This window comes from Magallana gigas, chromosome 10, assembly GCF_963853765.1.
Source record: "Magallana gigas chromosome 10, xbMagGiga1.1, whole genome shotgun sequence".
Classification (NCBI taxonomy): Eukaryota; Metazoa; Mollusca; class Bivalvia; order Ostreida; family Ostreidae; genus Magallana; species Magallana gigas.
The window spans coordinates 12654231-12672032 of NC_088862.1; the positions used below are offsets into that span (position 1 = coordinate 12654231).

At 32.2% G+C, this 17802-nt stretch overlaps 2 protein-coding genes and 1 pseudogene across 3 annotated transcripts; 2 read left to right on the top strand and 1 right to left on the bottom strand.

Annotated features, from left to right (window-relative positions):
• The first annotated feature begins 998 nt into the window (after positions 1 to 998).
• Positions 999 to 2887, top strand: LOC136272279 (chaperonin homolog Hsp-60, mitochondrial-like). The gene is made up of 4 exons (XM_066073618.1): positions 999 to 1046; positions 1134 to 1271; positions 2458 to 2632; positions 2868 to 2887. Exons 1-4 carry the CDS (start codon positions 999 to 1001, stop codon positions 2885 to 2887), a joined length of 381 nt encoding a protein of 126 aa, XP_065929690.1.
• On the top strand, positions 2441 to 4393 carry LOC136272512 (heat shock protein 60A-like). The gene is made up of 3 exons (XM_066074191.1): positions 2441 to 2632; positions 3034 to 3212; positions 3515 to 4393. Exons 2-3 carry the CDS (start codon positions 3069 to 3071, stop codon positions 3665 to 3667), a joined length of 297 nt encoding a protein of 98 aa, XP_065930263.1. The 5' UTR covers positions 2441 to 2632; positions 3034 to 3068; the 3' UTR covers positions 3668 to 4393.
• A 3625-nt stretch (positions 4394 to 8018) lies between these two features.
• Positions 8019 to 17524, bottom strand: LOC136272510 (uncharacterized; annotated as a pseudogene). The gene is made up of 15 exons (XR_010710517.1): positions 17366 to 17524; positions 16686 to 16884; positions 16166 to 16320; positions 15776 to 15923; positions 15173 to 15309; positions 14705 to 14840; positions 13984 to 14079; positions 12413 to 12552; positions 11765 to 11856; positions 11396 to 11480; positions 10870 to 10941; positions 10547 to 10642; positions 10143 to 10301; positions 8892 to 8987; positions 8019 to 8661 (listed from the first exon to the last, which is right to left on the bottom strand). The product of XR_010710517.1 is annotated as an uncharacterized protein (transcript).
• Positions 17525 to 17802: the final 278 nt, after the last annotated feature.

The following is a 17802-nucleotide window of genomic DNA, read 5'->3' on the forward strand; positions in this document are numbered from 1 at the left end:
TTTCTACTGCGTAGTATTGCAGAAATTGTCAGAGTTTTAAAAAGATGAGTGCTCAAGAAATTCCACTGAAACAAAAGCCTGTTTAAGTTTGAACATGTGGAAGGAAACTCAGTTTGCAAGGTGCTTCATAATGCTTCATGTGCATGACAACTATGTGTACAAATTGGAATATAGTTAAACATTGGTATAGCAAACATTAGGCCTTAACATTCCGTTTCAACATTTGCTTTGTCTTTAAATTGTACTAGAAACTTATCTAATAAAATGAATTATGTTTTTTATGAATCTAAATTACTCGCCCCTGGCACGTTGCTGTAACTGCCTTTTACCAGAATGGGATGATAATAAATCTTGATTCCGCTAGAGGAATTCTGAGTTTTTGTTTAACGTTTTTAGACTGAAGGTGGGTCTCCAGGTGTGTGCTGTCAAGGCCCCAGGGTTCGGAGATAACAGGAAGAACACACTGAGGGATATGGCCATTGCTAGCGGTGGAATTGTAAGTCAATGTTTGATGATGAAAGTTTCCTCAACACAATAAAAAGCATTGATAATTTTAATATTTGTTTTGTCATGTTTCATGTATTTTTTTTATCTCAACTTTGAACATTTTTAATTTGACAGGGATGTGAATTTCGTATATAAATTAAATGAGCATGTTTTAGATTTTTTTTTCAAAGTGAATCTAAAACAAAGTCTACCATAATTAAAGGAGTTGTCATTATCATCAAAGTGAATCTAAAAAAAAAGTCTACCATAATAGCAGTTGTCATCATCATATTGAATTCATTTTTTTTTGTTGGCGCATGATCCGATTCTTAATGTATACATTTTCTAAACGTGCAGGTGTTTGGAGATGAAGCTGATATGTACAAACTAGAGGATGTCCAGATGAACGACTTTGGTACCGTAAAGGAAGTGACCGTTACCAAGGACGACACACTGGTGATGAAGGCAAGTCTCTCTCTCCTCTCTCTCTCATTAACAGTTGTCTCCCTTTCATGACCTTTGATTTTCTGAAATTTCTTATTTCCTTTTCTTTAAAATTTGTTTACCATTAAGACCAAAAAATGCGATTTAGAATTACATCACTCTGTATGATTGGTTTTTAAAGTTACTGCACTTTTATATTTTAGGGAGGCGGTGAAAAATCAGAACTGGAAAAGAGGATCCAGCAAATCCGAGATGAAATCGAGCTCTCCACATCAGAGTATGAAAACGAAAAACTGAACGAGCGTCTGGCCAAACTGTCGGCTGGAGTAGCTGTTCTCAAGGTAGAAATAGAAAGAACTCATTAGTAGAAGGCTTGGTCTGTCTCTTTTGGTGACTTTGGGTGATCTGACACATCTGTCGCACCAGCTTTACTGTGGAGGTGCATAGGAATCGTCACTCGTCTGTGGGCTGGTGCCACAGTAAACATTTGATTCCATTCCTGATCGACTCGTCCTAAGTCTATCGGGAATTTTCCAAATGACACTCCATTTGCTTTTTCAACTGCTTGCGATTGTAATAATCCCTTTTGTCATTGAAAATATGGTGAAATCTGTCTTAAGTTTTAAGATCAGACATTTGTGTGTATAAAAGAGGGAATAAATTGCAATTTTTCATTGCTATATACACTATAAAAGTGTGGCATAAAAATAATTTGTGGTTCAAGTTGCAATTTTTTTCATTTATTTACAAGGAAAAGCAAAGCTTCACGCCTAATAAAAATACCTTTCTTTATTTCTTTAGCCGTAAAACGCACGATTATTCATTTATAAATAATCAGGTAGCTGATATGACAGGTTTCACTGTGTTTCTGGCATTGAATATAGCTGCAGATCTAGAGTTATCTGTCCAATTTGCATCATTTCTACACCAGGTGATGCTTCAATCGTCACTTGGCATGCACTTTGATGCTACATAAAATATTTGTACACTTTCCTGGTAATAATTGCATAGTATATCAGGCATTACACAAATATACAATCCGTGTCACCATACAAATTTTACTTTCATTTCACAATGTCTAGACGGTATATTTCTAATGCTTTTCAAAAAGAGTGTTTTTAGAAATTGTATTTTAAAAGATCATGCACTGATTCTTAGATGTTTCGCCTGTACATTAGTGCTTATGACTTAACATTAACTTTCAACAAGGTACAATCTAATTTTGGCTTAATTAGAGCTTTCAGTAATTGAAGTGGGAGATTTGAAACCGTTTCAATGATAAAAAGTTCCAGCTTCACATTTCATGTTAGGCAAATACGCTCTTGGAAATTATTTTAAAAAGCCTTGTCAAAAATAAAATTCTACCTCTTCACTGCCGAAAAAAGGAAAGCCAAAGTTATAATTGTTTTTTAATAGCAGTGCAATGAAAGGTCACACAGAAGATTGGCATTGGCGTGTTGATGATTTGTCAACATTGTAAAAGTTCCATATTTGATAACTAAATGTTTTATCTGCTTACGCCAATAGATAGGTGGATCCAGTGAGGTGGAGGTCAGCGAGAAGAAAGATCGTGTCAACGACGCTCTGTGTGCCACCAAGGCTGTAGTAGAAGAGGGGATCGTACCAGGGGGAGGGGTGGCCCTGCTTCGCTGCATCAAGGCTCTGGATAACGTCAAGGGATCAAATGAGGACCAAAACACAGGTGAGACTCGAATCAATTTCTGGTTTAAAAAAGGCGATACTTGCGACAGGTTACATGTACCTTTCACTTGAAGTTTTAGGAACAAATATCTAAAATTGATAGTTTTATGACATTATAATGATATTAGATTATTTATTTAAGACGATAATTGAATATGAGAGATTTTAATGGAGAGACAGTTTTGATGGGAAGTAAATGGAATTGTAAGGGGTACATTTCTCTTCAAAATTTACAGGATGTGAATTAAGGATATAAGTGAATATAATAAAAGTTTAAAAAAAAAATTCAATATTTGTTGAGATAATTCTGATAATATGGAAATTTATATCTGATATGATACATTGAATCTGATCTTCCTCAAAATATGACAGCCTAGTCTACCATTTCTATTTACTCCTCAGGAATTGAGATTGTGAGAAAGTCCCTTCGATTACCCATGCTCACCATCATCTCCAATGCTGGTTTGGACCCACACCCCATTGTAGAAAAAGTTATAAGCAACGAGGGAGACTTTGGATATGATGCCCTGAAGAATGAGTTTGGAAATTTGGTGGAAAAGGGCATTCTTGATCCCACAAAGGTAAGATGGTGTTAAATATACTCCAGTAAGATAGCCAAAGCAACAAAAGTATTATCCTATGCTGTTAAAGGTCAGTTTTCTACAGATGGCAAGTTAGCCAAGGCAACTGAACAAAAATGTCTTCTGTAAGATAGTTTTGCTAATTGTTAAACTTTTATTGGGTGAAAATAACTTCATTGAATCTTACTTTATATATGTCTATTCTTTTTAATTCTCATTTTTTTTTAAATCATGGTACATTCTGAATGTCAAGAGTTAATAATATATTTTTATCTTGACAAGTATTATGTAATTTTCTACAGGTTGTCAGAACAGCAATTGTAGATGCATCATCATTCGCTTCCCTTTTGTCAACAGCAGAGGCAGTGATCACAGAAATTCCCAAGAAGGAGGAGCCAATGCCAGGTGGTATGGGAGGAATGGGTGGAATTGGCGGGATGGGAGGAATGATGTGATGATTGACAGCTGGTCAAGGATCCTGATTGGCCGAGAGTGATGATGTCATGATGATGGACATAAAATTTTGTTTTTATGATAAATATTTCATTTTGACAAGACACTTTTGAAGATCAAACAAATTTAGAACTCTTTTTAAATGGCCCGGAATGCAGAGTGTGATGTGAAAGATGTCTCCTAGACAGGTTATACTGACTGAAGGCCTAAACAGAAGCTGGAGTACTTCTCTATCATTGAACATTTTGTGTTTTCATTTTTTTTCATTTTTGTCAAGAATTTTTTTATATGTGATTCCACTCTCTTCTCTTTTCTCATTTCAGTATGTATACTAAGAACAACCTTTCCATGATTATTTTTTCTTGTGAATTGTATAGGCTGCAAAAAATTATCCGGTTATAAAACTTGGCAAATGCCCTGTGGACACAAAGACATGAAAGTGTATTGATACAGTACAACATTTTCCTGTTTATGTATGATAGTTTCAACAGTTCATCTTGCCAGATGTAGTTCAATTACTTATTCTCTTAAAAAGGTGTCAATGTCTGCAAGATAGAGTAACATTTTGTAGGAATATCAATTACATATTCATACCTGGATAAGACCAATATATGTATTGTGAGATATTATGTTAGCGATGATAGATTTTCAAATACACTAGTGTATTTGCTGTTTGTGATATTGAGTGAAATGATTCATAGATCATTAAAATGTATTTTATATCTAAACATTTTGTGTTTTCTACAGTGTACTATTTCATGCATGTTGATTAATTTTGCATGTCTTGAAATGGACAGGAAAGAGTTATGAATATAAACCTCACTATTTGTGATGCTGTCATTAAGTCTCCCAAACGAAGTTTGGAGACTTCCGTTTTTGTATGGTTTCTTCTTCTTCATCTTCTTTTTCTCTTTCCTGCTCAGAGCTTGTCTGTCGCGTTTTCCAGAGATGGCTGAACAGAATTTTACAAAACTCTAGGAAACGATAGGCCTGCATATCTAGATGTGCATCCTGGTTTGATTTTTCTCATTTGGGGTTGGCCAACACAAAGGTTGTGGAACCTTGAAACTTATGGGAAAAATCTTAGACTCTATTGCAAATGATTATAACTTAAAAACGGACAAAGATAATAATATAGGGTTTTCAGAATTATATATTGACTGTTAGAGGCAATATATTGGGTTTATTACATCTGACCCATAGGGTCCTCCCTACCCCCAGGAATTGGAAATGACCATATATCCCAGAAACCGTTAGAATCCTGACCCCTAAACCATATATATTCCATGTGTTAAGGGGCATCAAATGGTATGTAGGCCATGGGCCCCAGGGGTGGTCCTGAGCCCCCTCAAACAGGAAGAGCACAAATTTAAACTTGAAAATGGTTAAGATCCCCACCCCTAAACCATATACACTGTATATTCTTGTTCCTTGTGTCAAGGGGCATCACATGGTATGTAGGCCATTGGCCCCGGGGGTGGTCCTGACCCCTATCAAACAGGAAGTGGCCGAATATCTTGAAAACGGATAAGAACCCCACCTCTAAAGCATATAATTGTTCCTTGGGTCAAGTTGGTTTACCTGATGTTTAGTAAAGGGCCATTGAGGAACATCATGAAACTTCAGTAATAAAAATAATCAAGTTCTAAATCTTTTTGTCTGTAAAGATTGACCCATGTGGGTCATCCCTACTCCCAATGATGACCTCAATCGTTTTGGAGACTTTATAATCGCCCCGATTATACATGTAATGACATCTTGTTTCATTATGGTTTTCCTTGCCTCTTTAGGTGGTCTCCTGAGTCATGTGACGAATTGCAGTTATTCTTTATCCGATATCCATTAATGATTTTACACGTTTAATACTGTTCGTAAAAACAAGAATGCAAATTGTACACTTTTAAGTAAAGCTGCTATAGGATAAGAGGAATGTTAATAATTCAATTAATTAATCATCATCTACCAGTTTGAATACAAATTGATGCAGTCTTTCCAAAGGGTCTCCAACTACTATCTTGGGATGATTAAGTGCGTGTTTACATGAAAAGAAAGAAGATTAATAGCGAAATTTGAAGAAAAAAATACCCCAAGGTAGTGTTATGGAATCGGAACAACACAATATCGGTCACAAAATGAAAATTATACAAGCACAGCAGACACACACTATTGTAAATGATTATTTTGGGTGCATCAAAACTAAATTTATATACATTTTACTAATAGTGATATTCATAATTCCAGGGGTCATATTTATTTAGGAACGCGCATTTTGAAAAAAAAATATCGGACCTGCGTTTTGGGACAAAGTCAGCGCGCTTTGGAATCTATGCGCCATTGCCATGGTCTTTAACGACGTTTGAATAAAAGAAAATGTGGGTTTGTTCTAAATACTTAAGACTTAAAAATTAATAAAGAAGGAATTTAACCTTGTTTACAGTTCTATGGAAAATATTTTAAAACACAGAACACGTGTGATTTTTAGGTGATAAAAGCAATTTCTTTATGAATTTTTTTTCTCAAAAGGTCACGTGGTGTAACAGTTTGCACGTTTAAAACAGCTTGAAGATTTGTATTGTCAAAATAGAATATGAAATGCACCCGCTACGCGCATTGATGAAGATTTCCGGTTAATTTTTTCTTTGATACGTCGATCAATAGAAAAAAATATTATCGTCAATTCTTAAATGAAATATTTTTTATATTATAATCTTACTTTTTATATTAAGTTTTTATATTCTGTTAATGTTTTGCATGGCCTTTTTTAGCGAATAATTACTTAAGGAATGAATTCAATATTTATTTGTTTTATACGATATAAAATGGTTTGGGGCAGTTTACGCTTTATAAACCGCGAAGCGGTTTATAAAAAAGCGTAAACTGTTTCAAACCATTTTATATCGTATAAAACTAATAAATATTGAATTCATTGCTTATAATTTAATTTTTTTTTCTCTGTATTGAAGATGAAAACGGTCAATTTACATTTAAAATGACGTTAAGGAAGGAGTCTTTTTATTATCAAACATACTTCTTATAATAAGAAATGCATGAAATTTTGACACAGTCAAACGGATCATATTACTTAATGATTCTATCAGTTTAATTAAATTTGACCTTTTTGTTTTCGGATAAGGTCAGGTCAAGGTCACTACCTTTTTCCTCAACGTAAAGAGTGATAAAAATAAGTGTAGCTCTTTATAGTTCTGTAGACATTTGTTTAAGATTTGAAGATTCAAATCTTCAATGAAATCATAGACAATGAGAGTGTCTATCAGCTTATACTACTAAATTGGAATAAATATTTATACTAAAATTGATATTGCTTAGCCCGCATTTCCTCTAATTTTCTTTAATTTTGAAGAAATTTTGATTATTTTTTTATGCTTCCAATAATAAAATATTTTTAATTTTTTATGTATTATGAAGACTTTATATAAAGATATAAATTGACAGAAAAGCTAATATATTGACCGTTTCATAAGAAAGAAAAACTGATTTTAGTGATTTTTTCACAAAAATCAATGTATAGAATGGGCGCTTTAAAAAGCTTATAAAAATGTTATTTGATAGGCAAATCATATTTTAAAAACATATTCCGAAACCCAAGTATCATATTATTAGTTCACATTAGTAAAAAAATCCAACATTATTGTTATTGTTTTTAAAATGCTAAAACAGACTCATTATATATATATAATCTGCAGCAATTCTGAATTGCGCAACATGCGATATTTTCCTTCGCCAATATTACGCCAAAAATATAGTCCTTGTTCCATTCTAAACATTGATTACATTTTTCTATGCCAAGTTGTATGATAGTAAAAAAGAAAGAAAAATATACTATTTTAATTTCCTTTCATCTTGATTTAATGAACAATTAATCAAATTTACGTTTGACAAGTCGAAAACCAGAAAAGACTCCTTCCTTAGATCTGGGCGTAAATGACGTAAAATTGTACAAAATTCAAACGTAACGTCAGGCGTATTGATACGTTTTTGACGTTATTCCTACTATGACGTAGGCAACATTCTTTATACGATATAAAATAATTTTTTAGCCAATCAGATAGCGCGTTACAACCAGAATTAAATTATTGAAAAATGAAGAAAAGATTTAAGCGGCAATAATGGGTACTCGACTTCCTGTGATTTAAGGGAATGGACAGGGTTTATTTTTTTGGCAAAACTTATTGATGAAAATGAAATTTAAATAATTACTCAAGTTAGATAAATGAGCAGTGCAGAGCTGTGCGTTGAAATTTTTGCATGACAGTTCACATAAAGAAGGTAATAGAGAGAACTCGTGTGTTTTTAAATTACAATCATTTATTAATAAGAGAAAACGCACTTTTTTTTTGGTTTTATTTTTTTCTTTATTTCTTTTAATCAGCGAACATGCTATATGGTTTTGATATGAACTAATTGAATTAACAATTATTAATAAACAATTAATTGCACGCTTATGGCAACAAACAAGTTAAAATGATGGAAGTAGATAATATTACATGAACATACAGTCAATTAAATATAGTTATATGTTTATAAACGCATGTATATGATAATATCTTGAGGCAAGTTATGTTACACGATATAAGTTAATTTGTTTAACCTAACCAATAAGGCGTTACGACCAGAATCAAATCGTATTCGCATAAATTGGGTAGGTATTGAAATAATTCCTTCGTTAGCAAAATTGTCCATCTAAGTATTAACGTAATTCTAAACCATAGATCCATTTCTGGTAGTCATTTTACATACTATTAGGACCTATATCACTGGCGTATGAAAGGGCACCAACCATATCATCTTACTCATTGTTTTCCTTAATGACGTCATCATGTGTGTCGTCATCATTTTCATCCTCTTCTTTGAAGTCATCCTCTCGATTGGTAGACAGGGATCTGATTCGTTTCCGAAGTGATTCGTCAGCATTCTTCAGAAGTTCTTCTTTGGCGGCAAAGTATTTAAAAAAAGTCATAGTCGATTTGTAACCTTGCTGTAAAAAATGTTTCACAAATCAATGCTTGATTGGTTTGATAAAATTAATGTTATTAAACAGGTTGATATAACAGCGCTTATATGACACGATTTCTTTTTGTTTTTGCAAAGAAAAGTTTAAACAGGTCATTTTGCCTTCATGGGAAATTTTCCTATTCATGTAACTTGAAAGCAAAACATTTCAATAAGTTTATGTAACCAGTTCTATTTCATTCAAAATCAACTGACAGCAACGGCAAAGCTTCTGTCTTCTTCTTCCAATGTAAAATCAGAGGTTCCCACGTGACCAGTGTTAATGCCCACAGTTCTATCCAAGTCTTGAGGCTGTAATTAAAAAAAAAGTAATGAAGTACTGTCGGGAGTAGATTTTATTGATTATTATCAATTTTAAAATCAACGATATGTTATGCAAATGTTTATAATATTAATTCTCGAACTTTTCCGACAAAAATTTCGAGAATACCCCATATGAATCATGTTGTGTAATATTTAAAGATAGAATTAATTCCATCAAACTGTGCGTCAGTATTCGAAATGTTTCTAAAAATTGTACACGTCTGGATCCAAGCAATATTGAACTCTAGTCTCGTTCAACCAGACGCTCAGCTGTCTCCGTTAATCTCCGACTACCAAGAGAGACTCTCTGCCTGTCGGAGATTTACGGAGACAGCCGAGCATCTGGTTGAACGAGACTATATTGAACTCTAGCGTAGAAATACATGCAACTACAAAAAACAATTGAATTGCTCATACTGTATAAAATCTGACTATTTTCAAGGTATTTATAGATACTTTTCTTTTGAAAAACAATGGTACAGCATACAGTACACCGAATTTATCTATTATTTTCAAGATCTACGTCTTGTCAGCGGTGATAATTTGTGCTTAGGTCCAAACACTGTTTCACTTTCGGTTTGCTAGAGTAACTGCATAGGAGAGTTGATTAATATCAACTCCCAAAAAAGATATAAACAGCAATTTAAAATGTTCATAGGGATATGAACTTGATTTGTAACGTGATCAAATCCTGTGAAGCTCGAACATCGCTGTTTATTACTTATACATGTATTTAAGTCTAACCAGAAAAAACCCCAAATCGTTTAGAATTGTTAGAATTACCGAGATTTTAAGTTTACAACAATCCAACCGACGCGCCATAAGTGTGTGCTACATGTATGATCATTGTCATGTCATGAAAAAGTTCACAGAATTGAACGTTTTCGCTATTCTATAACTTCAAACAAGAAAACTTATTTGCAAATGTAAATATAGAAAATTAACAAATTTTCCAATCAGCCAGCATGTTCAACGTTTTAAACATGCAATGCAAGTTATCTAGGAAGCGCAGGGCGCGGTTTGTGTGGATAAATGGTCGGATAATTGTTGATTAAATCTATTCCATTAATATCAGGAAATAATCACAATCGTCATCATCATGTCTAAGAGACAAATGTGAAAGTTATTTGGAGATGAACTTACATTGACAAATGCCCGTTGAATGTTCGTTAAGATGGCGTTTTGAATCGTTCCAAAGTGTTCAAAAACTCCAGTAATGTACTTCCTTTGGTAGCCGAGAAAACGCTGTTGTAAATTTATACCTGTGCCTTGTATAAAGTCCATCAACTCTTGGTAGTTTATCTGCAGTTAGATGTCGTTATAAATTTTTGAAACTCTCTATATCTTTTACTCTCTAGGAGATATTGTCTCGTCATTTTTTGTATGAATTATTCCAAATTGGTCATACAGCGTAATTTCAATTTTTATTTTCAACTGTTCTGATATTTTGTTTACTTTTTAATACATTACTGACTACATGTATATGTGTATTTGAAACATCTTGCGCTTCTGAAAAAAAAATAATGCCAAACATTTAATTTTCCAACCTCGCCATTTTTATCTCTGTCCAGAAGATCAAAGGCATTCTGCACTGTACAATCTGTTCCAAAAAGCATATCACTGCTTGTCTTAGAAAAGTCGTCCTACAAAAATAAACGGAATTCATTGTTGTAGTAAAGAAAAAAAAATAATAATTTTGGAAACTTATCAAATTTGAAAATTAAAACAAACTAATAACGAGCGACATTTTTAATATTAACGTGTCCCTGAAACTGTAACTGTATTTTAAAAAATCCATGTTAATTGATGCCTACGAATATTATTGAAATTGCAGGACATCAAACAGTACATTGTGATAGTTTGTACTTACAGATTTAAAAGCAGCTTCTAGCTCAGTCTTGTTTATCGTGTGGTTTTTATCCAAATTTTGTTTCTTCAAAACCTCAAAAAGAAAGGGACTGAATACACTTTTGACACTTTCTCTATCATCAACATATGCTTATTGCTTATCAAAACCATTATGCAATTATAGTTTGCGTTCGTTTGTAAATTAATTGTCAATGTTTTGGCTTTAGTTAATTTAAGTATGAATTGTTATTTCAAAAGGTGTTTTATTTCCTTCAGATATACCTCATATTCAGTGGTTAAGTTATATTTAAATGTAATATATCCGTATATTCAGGATAACAACAAATGGTTTCCAGAGTTCTATAACCTCCAACGTATAATGTATTAATTTTAGGGCATCGGACTCTCTTAGCCGATGCAGTCCCCTCTCGCCCACCCCCTCAACGCCATTTAGTGTTGAATCCCGTTATAAGAGAAAAATTAATACATAATTGTGCCAAATGATAAGTAAAATGTTCATCAATTAGATATTTATTATTGTGATTTACTTTCAAAAACTCGTCCACTGCCATCATTACCCGTCTATGTTCTCGCTTAGCTTTTTCTTGATCCTTTTTTTGTTCTATTTTTATCCTGTAATAAAGAATTACAAAGAAAAATTATGTACATTGCAACCTTGGAATACTGTTTAAAAAACCTCTTGTCATTTAAGCTCTGGAAGATATGTACATGTTAAGCATGTATACATACTTTACAATTGCATGTATAAATAAAAATAAAATGCTATTTTCATTTCAAATAACAAGTTCTATGAATTTAAAAAAAAAATTGGGGGGGACTATTTTGATACATGCATCTTTCGCATTCACACTTAAAGTTATAGATGCAAAACATCCTATTATGATGTCGTTCCTTACCTTCCTAGTTTAGTATTGGGAATTGGATCAAGTTGAACACCTATTCTCTTCTCACACATAAATCGGAACATATCTGTTTCAGAGTCAGCGTACTACAGCACAAGTAAAATGTATATGAATTACTTATGATTATTAAAAATGCCAATACTTATACAGAAACATACCCTTTCAAGTGTAAAGACTGTTCACTTTTTTCTATAAACATTACTAATATTGATTTCACTGGCGTTTTATGCGCGTTTTGATTTGTTTCTATTTTTAATTTAATGGAGATACCTGAAAAATTGGTCTCAATGCATCTACAAAAAATTGATATGAATGACAACATTTAAAACAAATGGAAATAAAGTAATAGATACAGTTTTTAAAAATTAATATATGTCCTGATTTTCAATAGTTTTAAGCACTAGAAATAATACAACACATTTTGCATTTTGAACAAGTGTGTGTATGTGTGAGCATAACGTTCGAAATTTACACTTAGTTTTTTGAAGGAATTGTTTATACTTAAAAATATTGTATATGTTACAGAAAATTATTAAAAATGGCCCAATTTGTGTTATGGAAAGAATGTTAAGCTTATGATTTTTTTTTCTTCTTGCAATTTTAGAATATGGCACGAAAATGAGGTAGGTCGGCAGTCTATACCAGTAAAAAGCCAAGTGTCTTTGTTGGATCTTTATGGTCACGGGCAAACCTTTGCCGTTTGTCTAGCAATTGTGGTAGATCATCTAAAGGTTGGAGTTTTTCTAAGAAACTATCATTTGAATCCATCGAGAGCCACCATCCTGTAAGTAAAAAACTTAGCAGTTTAATCCATGCTTTACATAATAATTTAGTTTGAATTGTCTTCCAAAAAGTTTTCTTTTTTTGACTAAACTCTTCAAAATGATAACAAATAAAATATTATATCAATTTCAATTGATTAAAAAAATGAATTGTTAATTTAAAACAAATTATATTAATTATTTATAAGCGTTTTTTTAAAAAGAGGATTCAAACCCCGAGTAAACATAATCCTTCAGAAGTAAAGTTAAACCAAAGTTAAGTGTTTTGGATTGAATATGGAAAGATACTGTAGTTTCATCAATATTTCATCAATATCATTGAATGCCAATTTTCGTGGATTTCGTTATTAAGTTGATCCAGGAAATTAAGTGTTGATTGAAGTGCAATTTCTATAAACATTTCGTATTGATAGGGTCATTGGCTACGAATTTACGTATCCTTGAAACTGTGATTTTCACTTTCTTCACGAAAATTGAGACCCTTGAATATTAATGAAACCACAGTAAATGGAAAAAATCAATAATTTTACATATATTAGGGAAATTGTTACCAAGACCATATATTTAGTTGCGTTAATAATAAATGACTGTGGTAGCACTCTTATAAGCGATCTTGGTGTAAAAAAAAATGCATAGAGCACAACTTCACTCTCGGGTCTGTTTGTTCTCATTAGCATGTTCATGTACATGTAACCCAGCTCTCAAGGAATGAATAGCAGATTGCAAAATATGAAAAACCACCATGAGTGTGTGTCTTTTTCTCCTTACAAGTATCACCCATATACAAATCTCAAAAACCTGATGTGGTGTTCGAGGAAAAAGGGGAAATGGGAGATGTTTTACTGTCAATATACAACTACTAGTAGGTGAGCATTTGTACTCTTAACGGACATAGAAAAACGCTTAACGCTGTGAGGAAAAACAAATTGCCGTGTTATAATTATTGAATCATTTAACCTAATATGATATGATAATCATCTTTCCGGAAATTTTATAAAGTACAGACCACCAACAAACGAAGTCTTAATCATCAGTATTTCAAACATATACCATGCAGTGTTTACTCCAAATATATGAATACAGAAATACCCATGATAGGACATGCGTTGTTAGTTTCAAATGTAATGACACAGAAACTAGGGTCATCAAAACTTTACTTAATAAGACATAAAATACCGTTGGAATATATATAGTACAACTCTTTATGGAACAATGATGAGCTATTAAAATGAAATTTGACTGAACTGGAGATATGATTTAAATGGATTTATAATGTGTTTTTCAGTCTTTTTTCTTATAATGTGATTAATGGGTCCTCTTTTATATACATATTCATCAATTGTCACAAGATAACAAGCATATTGTCTATACAAATGTATATTTATTCTTAGCAGAGGAATTGTTAATGACACTATTTACAAACCAACTCACCATCAAAGCAATGGATGGGATAGTTACAAATTACTCCGCCATCAATATATGTGTTTGTTTCTCCATTGTATGTGTAATGTGTCGCTTGGAACAGTCCTTCAACACACAAATAATATATTATGTTCAATACTTGTATTACATGCTCATTCACACCGGTTTTGTATTTGTTTTAACTCTTTCAAAATCCTTAATTTTCAGCAAGAAATTCAATCTGATAATACACTTGCTTCCGAAAATGAGTTGTTATAGAAAACAAATATGAACTTGTAATTTTAAAACAGTATCATCTATCTATCTATCTATCTATCTATCTATCTATCTATCTATCTATCTATCTATCTATCTATCTATCTATCTATCACAGATCTGTCCATACTCTTTAACACGTAATAAATAATAAATATATTAAGCATGATTTTAATATAGAGAATATATGGTTGTAAAAGCATAATAAAAAATTATGACGAAATAATAATAAAGCAAGGTTGTTCAAAATCAGTCAGTCCAACACTTTTTATGGCTATTTTGAGATCCCATCAATTGAAATTATGATTATAAATATATATTGAAAAAAGTGCTCTTTGGTGGGTTTTCTTCTAATAGCAGAATGTTTTAAACATCTTATTATGAAAATAAATTATTTATTTACCTTGTACCACAAAATCATTAGATTCGACCACTGAATAAAAACAAAAAAAGGTACAGAACGTCATTATGTTACCTGGTATTGCCATAGACATCCGGACAGCTAATCTGATTGGCATATCTGGTGTAGTCTTTACATGACAATATTCTTCTGTCATATGGTTAACATTAGTCACAATGATACAAAGCTCTAGTCCAGTTTTTTTATAATGCTTGAAAATCAAATATGCATTCATGAGATGTTAGGATTGCAAAGTATACTTGTGTCTAGTACTTGGATAATTAAAGAAAAATGCAACAGTTTACAATAAAAAGAAGAGAATTTACTAGCAATTTGAGCCATGTTTGCTCGTTAAAGTCTAATAGAGTTGGTTGGTTGTTTTTTTTAATGATTTTTTACGCCTTTTTTACTACTTTTGTTACTTAAACTTGTTGGAATTGGGGTTTCCAGTCGTATTTGAGACGTCTAAATTTTTGATTAAATTAAATTAACAAGTTTGATGTAAAATCTGATGGAGAATTGATGATAACAAGAACCAAGAACCTCATAAAAGGTTACGTCTTTGTTGCCCATCTTCTTTTCCAACAGTTCACCGAACCAGTTGTAGAGTCTAGCAGCTGAATTCCAACCGTATCCGGTCAGTAAATTTGGCAGAAGACTAAGTATTCCAAACTTGGCATCTGACAAATATATGTTATAAAACTATAATATTCAATCAAATGTGTAATTAAAAAAAACCAGGGGTACAGGGTATGTCTTATCCTATCATCCTATCGAGAGGTAAGAGGAAGACCGCGTGTTAATACTCAAAATCTTGCATCGTTGACGACAAATGAATCATGGAAAGGAATAAGCCCATGATGAGTAATTCACGAATGATTGGTACATGTATATATGAAAAACTGTTTTTGCTATACTAAATTGTTGATAGTTTTTTTCGTTGAAAAATGACTTCAGTCAAATTTTACGCGGATTCAATATGATATTATTTGTTATATATATTTTTTTAAATGTTGAACCTGTATGACAATTTTAAACTGTTTGTTATATTAAGATAAATGATTAATTTACACAATGTTCTTGTATCATTTTTTTTTTACATTTTATGTAGAGTAAATATCCTGTTGCTCATATATATCTTTTTACCTAATCACATTAAACTCAAATCTTGATTTAAAAAGCCTTGGAGATCTTTTGAATCGTATCCCACGGCCAAAAGGGAAGCTGTCATTGCGCCTGCGCTAGCCCCAGCAAATCTTTTAATCTGACTGACTAGTCCAAGTTCTTCCAAAGCCTACAAAATGAAGACAAACACTATGTATATAAAAATACTTAAAGCAGTTTTAAGCACTTAGAACTGCTACATCTTTGCAAAGGCTAAAACGTTTTATCTTTATTAACAACAGAATTCTTTTAATTTCATTTTTATAAAGCAGAGTTTGATATTTCTATGAAAAATGGGTACCCTTTTGAATTGAAATTAAGTATTAAGATTGCTGATACACTATAAAATACTACTGCAATCTATTATCTTACTTTAACAGCGCCCGAGTACGCATGCCCTTTGCTACCACCCCCTTCAAAAACAAGGTTCTCAAAGGGGAAACTATGGTCTTTTGGATTGATACTCATAGCTTTCTTTTCTATCTCGTTTAAAATGGATGGCATTCTTCTCAATTTACGATTGACACCTGAAATGAAAAATGAAATTAATATGGCAATTTGAATTAAAGAATAGAAATTTTAAATCATAGACTACGAGTTGAGAAAAAAGGTCGACTCTCAAAATGACAAAAATAATATTATATTTCATTGCGAAGTTTTCTTGATTAAATAATGGGTGAGGTATTTTATATTAATTCACAATTTTGGCATCTTCTTTTGGATAAATCATGAATATATTAGGATGATCCGTTTTGCCTTATCGAAGAAAGCTGATCTCCATATTTTTTGTTTATTGCTTTACGATCCCTTTGTTACCTTGTTTGTTGCGGCAGTGTATAAAAATAAAAACTTAAAAATGTCAAAATAAGATACAAAAAATGACCGGTGTTACCAGAAGGATCGGGTTACGCATTTCCAAATTCTTTTTCGTCATCTAGCTTGAACTGTTCGTCAAGATAACGCTTCCTTGCCTCTAAAATTTCTTTGTTTCGAATATCTCCTGGATCTGTCTCGACTTGACTTCCAAAGACGTTCCCCATTTTCTGTAGCGGCCACACAAATTTAAAAAGCAATTTTGAATACTCTGTAATCTAAAATTGATCCATGTCACAGTTAGTTATTCGACAAGGGACATGAATTAAAATATAGCTGACGCGGTAATAGTACTAATTCATAATTTAATGAGGAGGAGATCAAGTAGAATATCGAGTAACATATGTATTCAAAAGTTTGTTAGCAACGAATATACACATATCCTTGAAATTTGTTTTTTTTTCTTCACAAAATCCTTAAAAAAAAATATACATGTAATGAACACTTTAAATACAATTAAGTTTTTTATCGCCAAATCCACCTAAAATTGATCTCTTTCTTCTAATTTGCACATTTTCGATAATTGGTTTTAAGAAAACTGGATAAAATAATGATAAGTTCAGATATTTATGTACATGCATTAATTTTTTTGTGTGAGATATCAAAAGAAGGACCCATTATCATAAATTTTTCATCAAACTACATTTTAAAACAAAATTCTTAAAATAAACGTTGCCCCGAATAAATAAAAAAAATTACCTCAAAGAATTGTATTCATTCGTATTGTCACGCTCAAACATAAGAATGATATGCGATTTAGAGTTGCGGAAGTTGTATAGCTTAGGATAAAACAACTACCTACTGCACTGTTCACTTAAATATCCACTTAAGTTGCTAACTAGCCTTTCTTTTAACAAGATATCCGGCTGTAGGACATTTTCCTGGAGGGAATACTTGTCACCCGGATGGCAAAGGGGAAAAAGCATTTCATTTCTGATTAATCCATAATTATACGGACCGCTATAGCAATGCCAATCACAGTTTCGTCAAAACGTTGTTAATAATCATACTTAATCTAGTCTTTACAATCAACTGTTCTCTGTTAAATCATTTTTATTTTTTAACAGCATTAAACAAACTGATATAATTTCATTATGAATTGTTTTGGCAACATTTCCCCTTTATCATGAAACAAA

What these genes read in the sequence shown, in the direction of transcription:
- LOC136272279 (XM_066073618.1), top strand. Translation starts at nt 999, where the DNA reads ATGACCTTTGATTTTCTGAAATTTCTTATTTCCTTTTCTTTAAAATTT. An exon ending in TTTCCTTTTCTTTAAAATTT is followed by an intron (nt 1,047 to 1,133) that starts GTTTACCATTAA and finishes TTTATATTTTAG; the next exon opens with GGAGGCGGTGAAAAATCAGA. An exon ending in AAATGAGGACCAAAACACAG is followed by an intron (nt 2,633 to 2,867) that starts GTGAGACTCGAA and finishes CAAAATTTACAG; the next exon opens with GATGTGAATTAAGGATATAA.
- LOC136272512 (XM_066074191.1), top strand. Translation starts at nt 3,069, where the DNA reads ATGCTCACCATCATCTCCAATGCTGGTTTGGACCCACACCCCATTGTA. An exon ending in GCATTCTTGATCCCACAAAG is followed by an intron (nt 3,213 to 3,514) that starts GTAAGATGGTGT and finishes AATTTTCTACAG; the next exon opens with GTTGTCAGAACAGCAATTGT.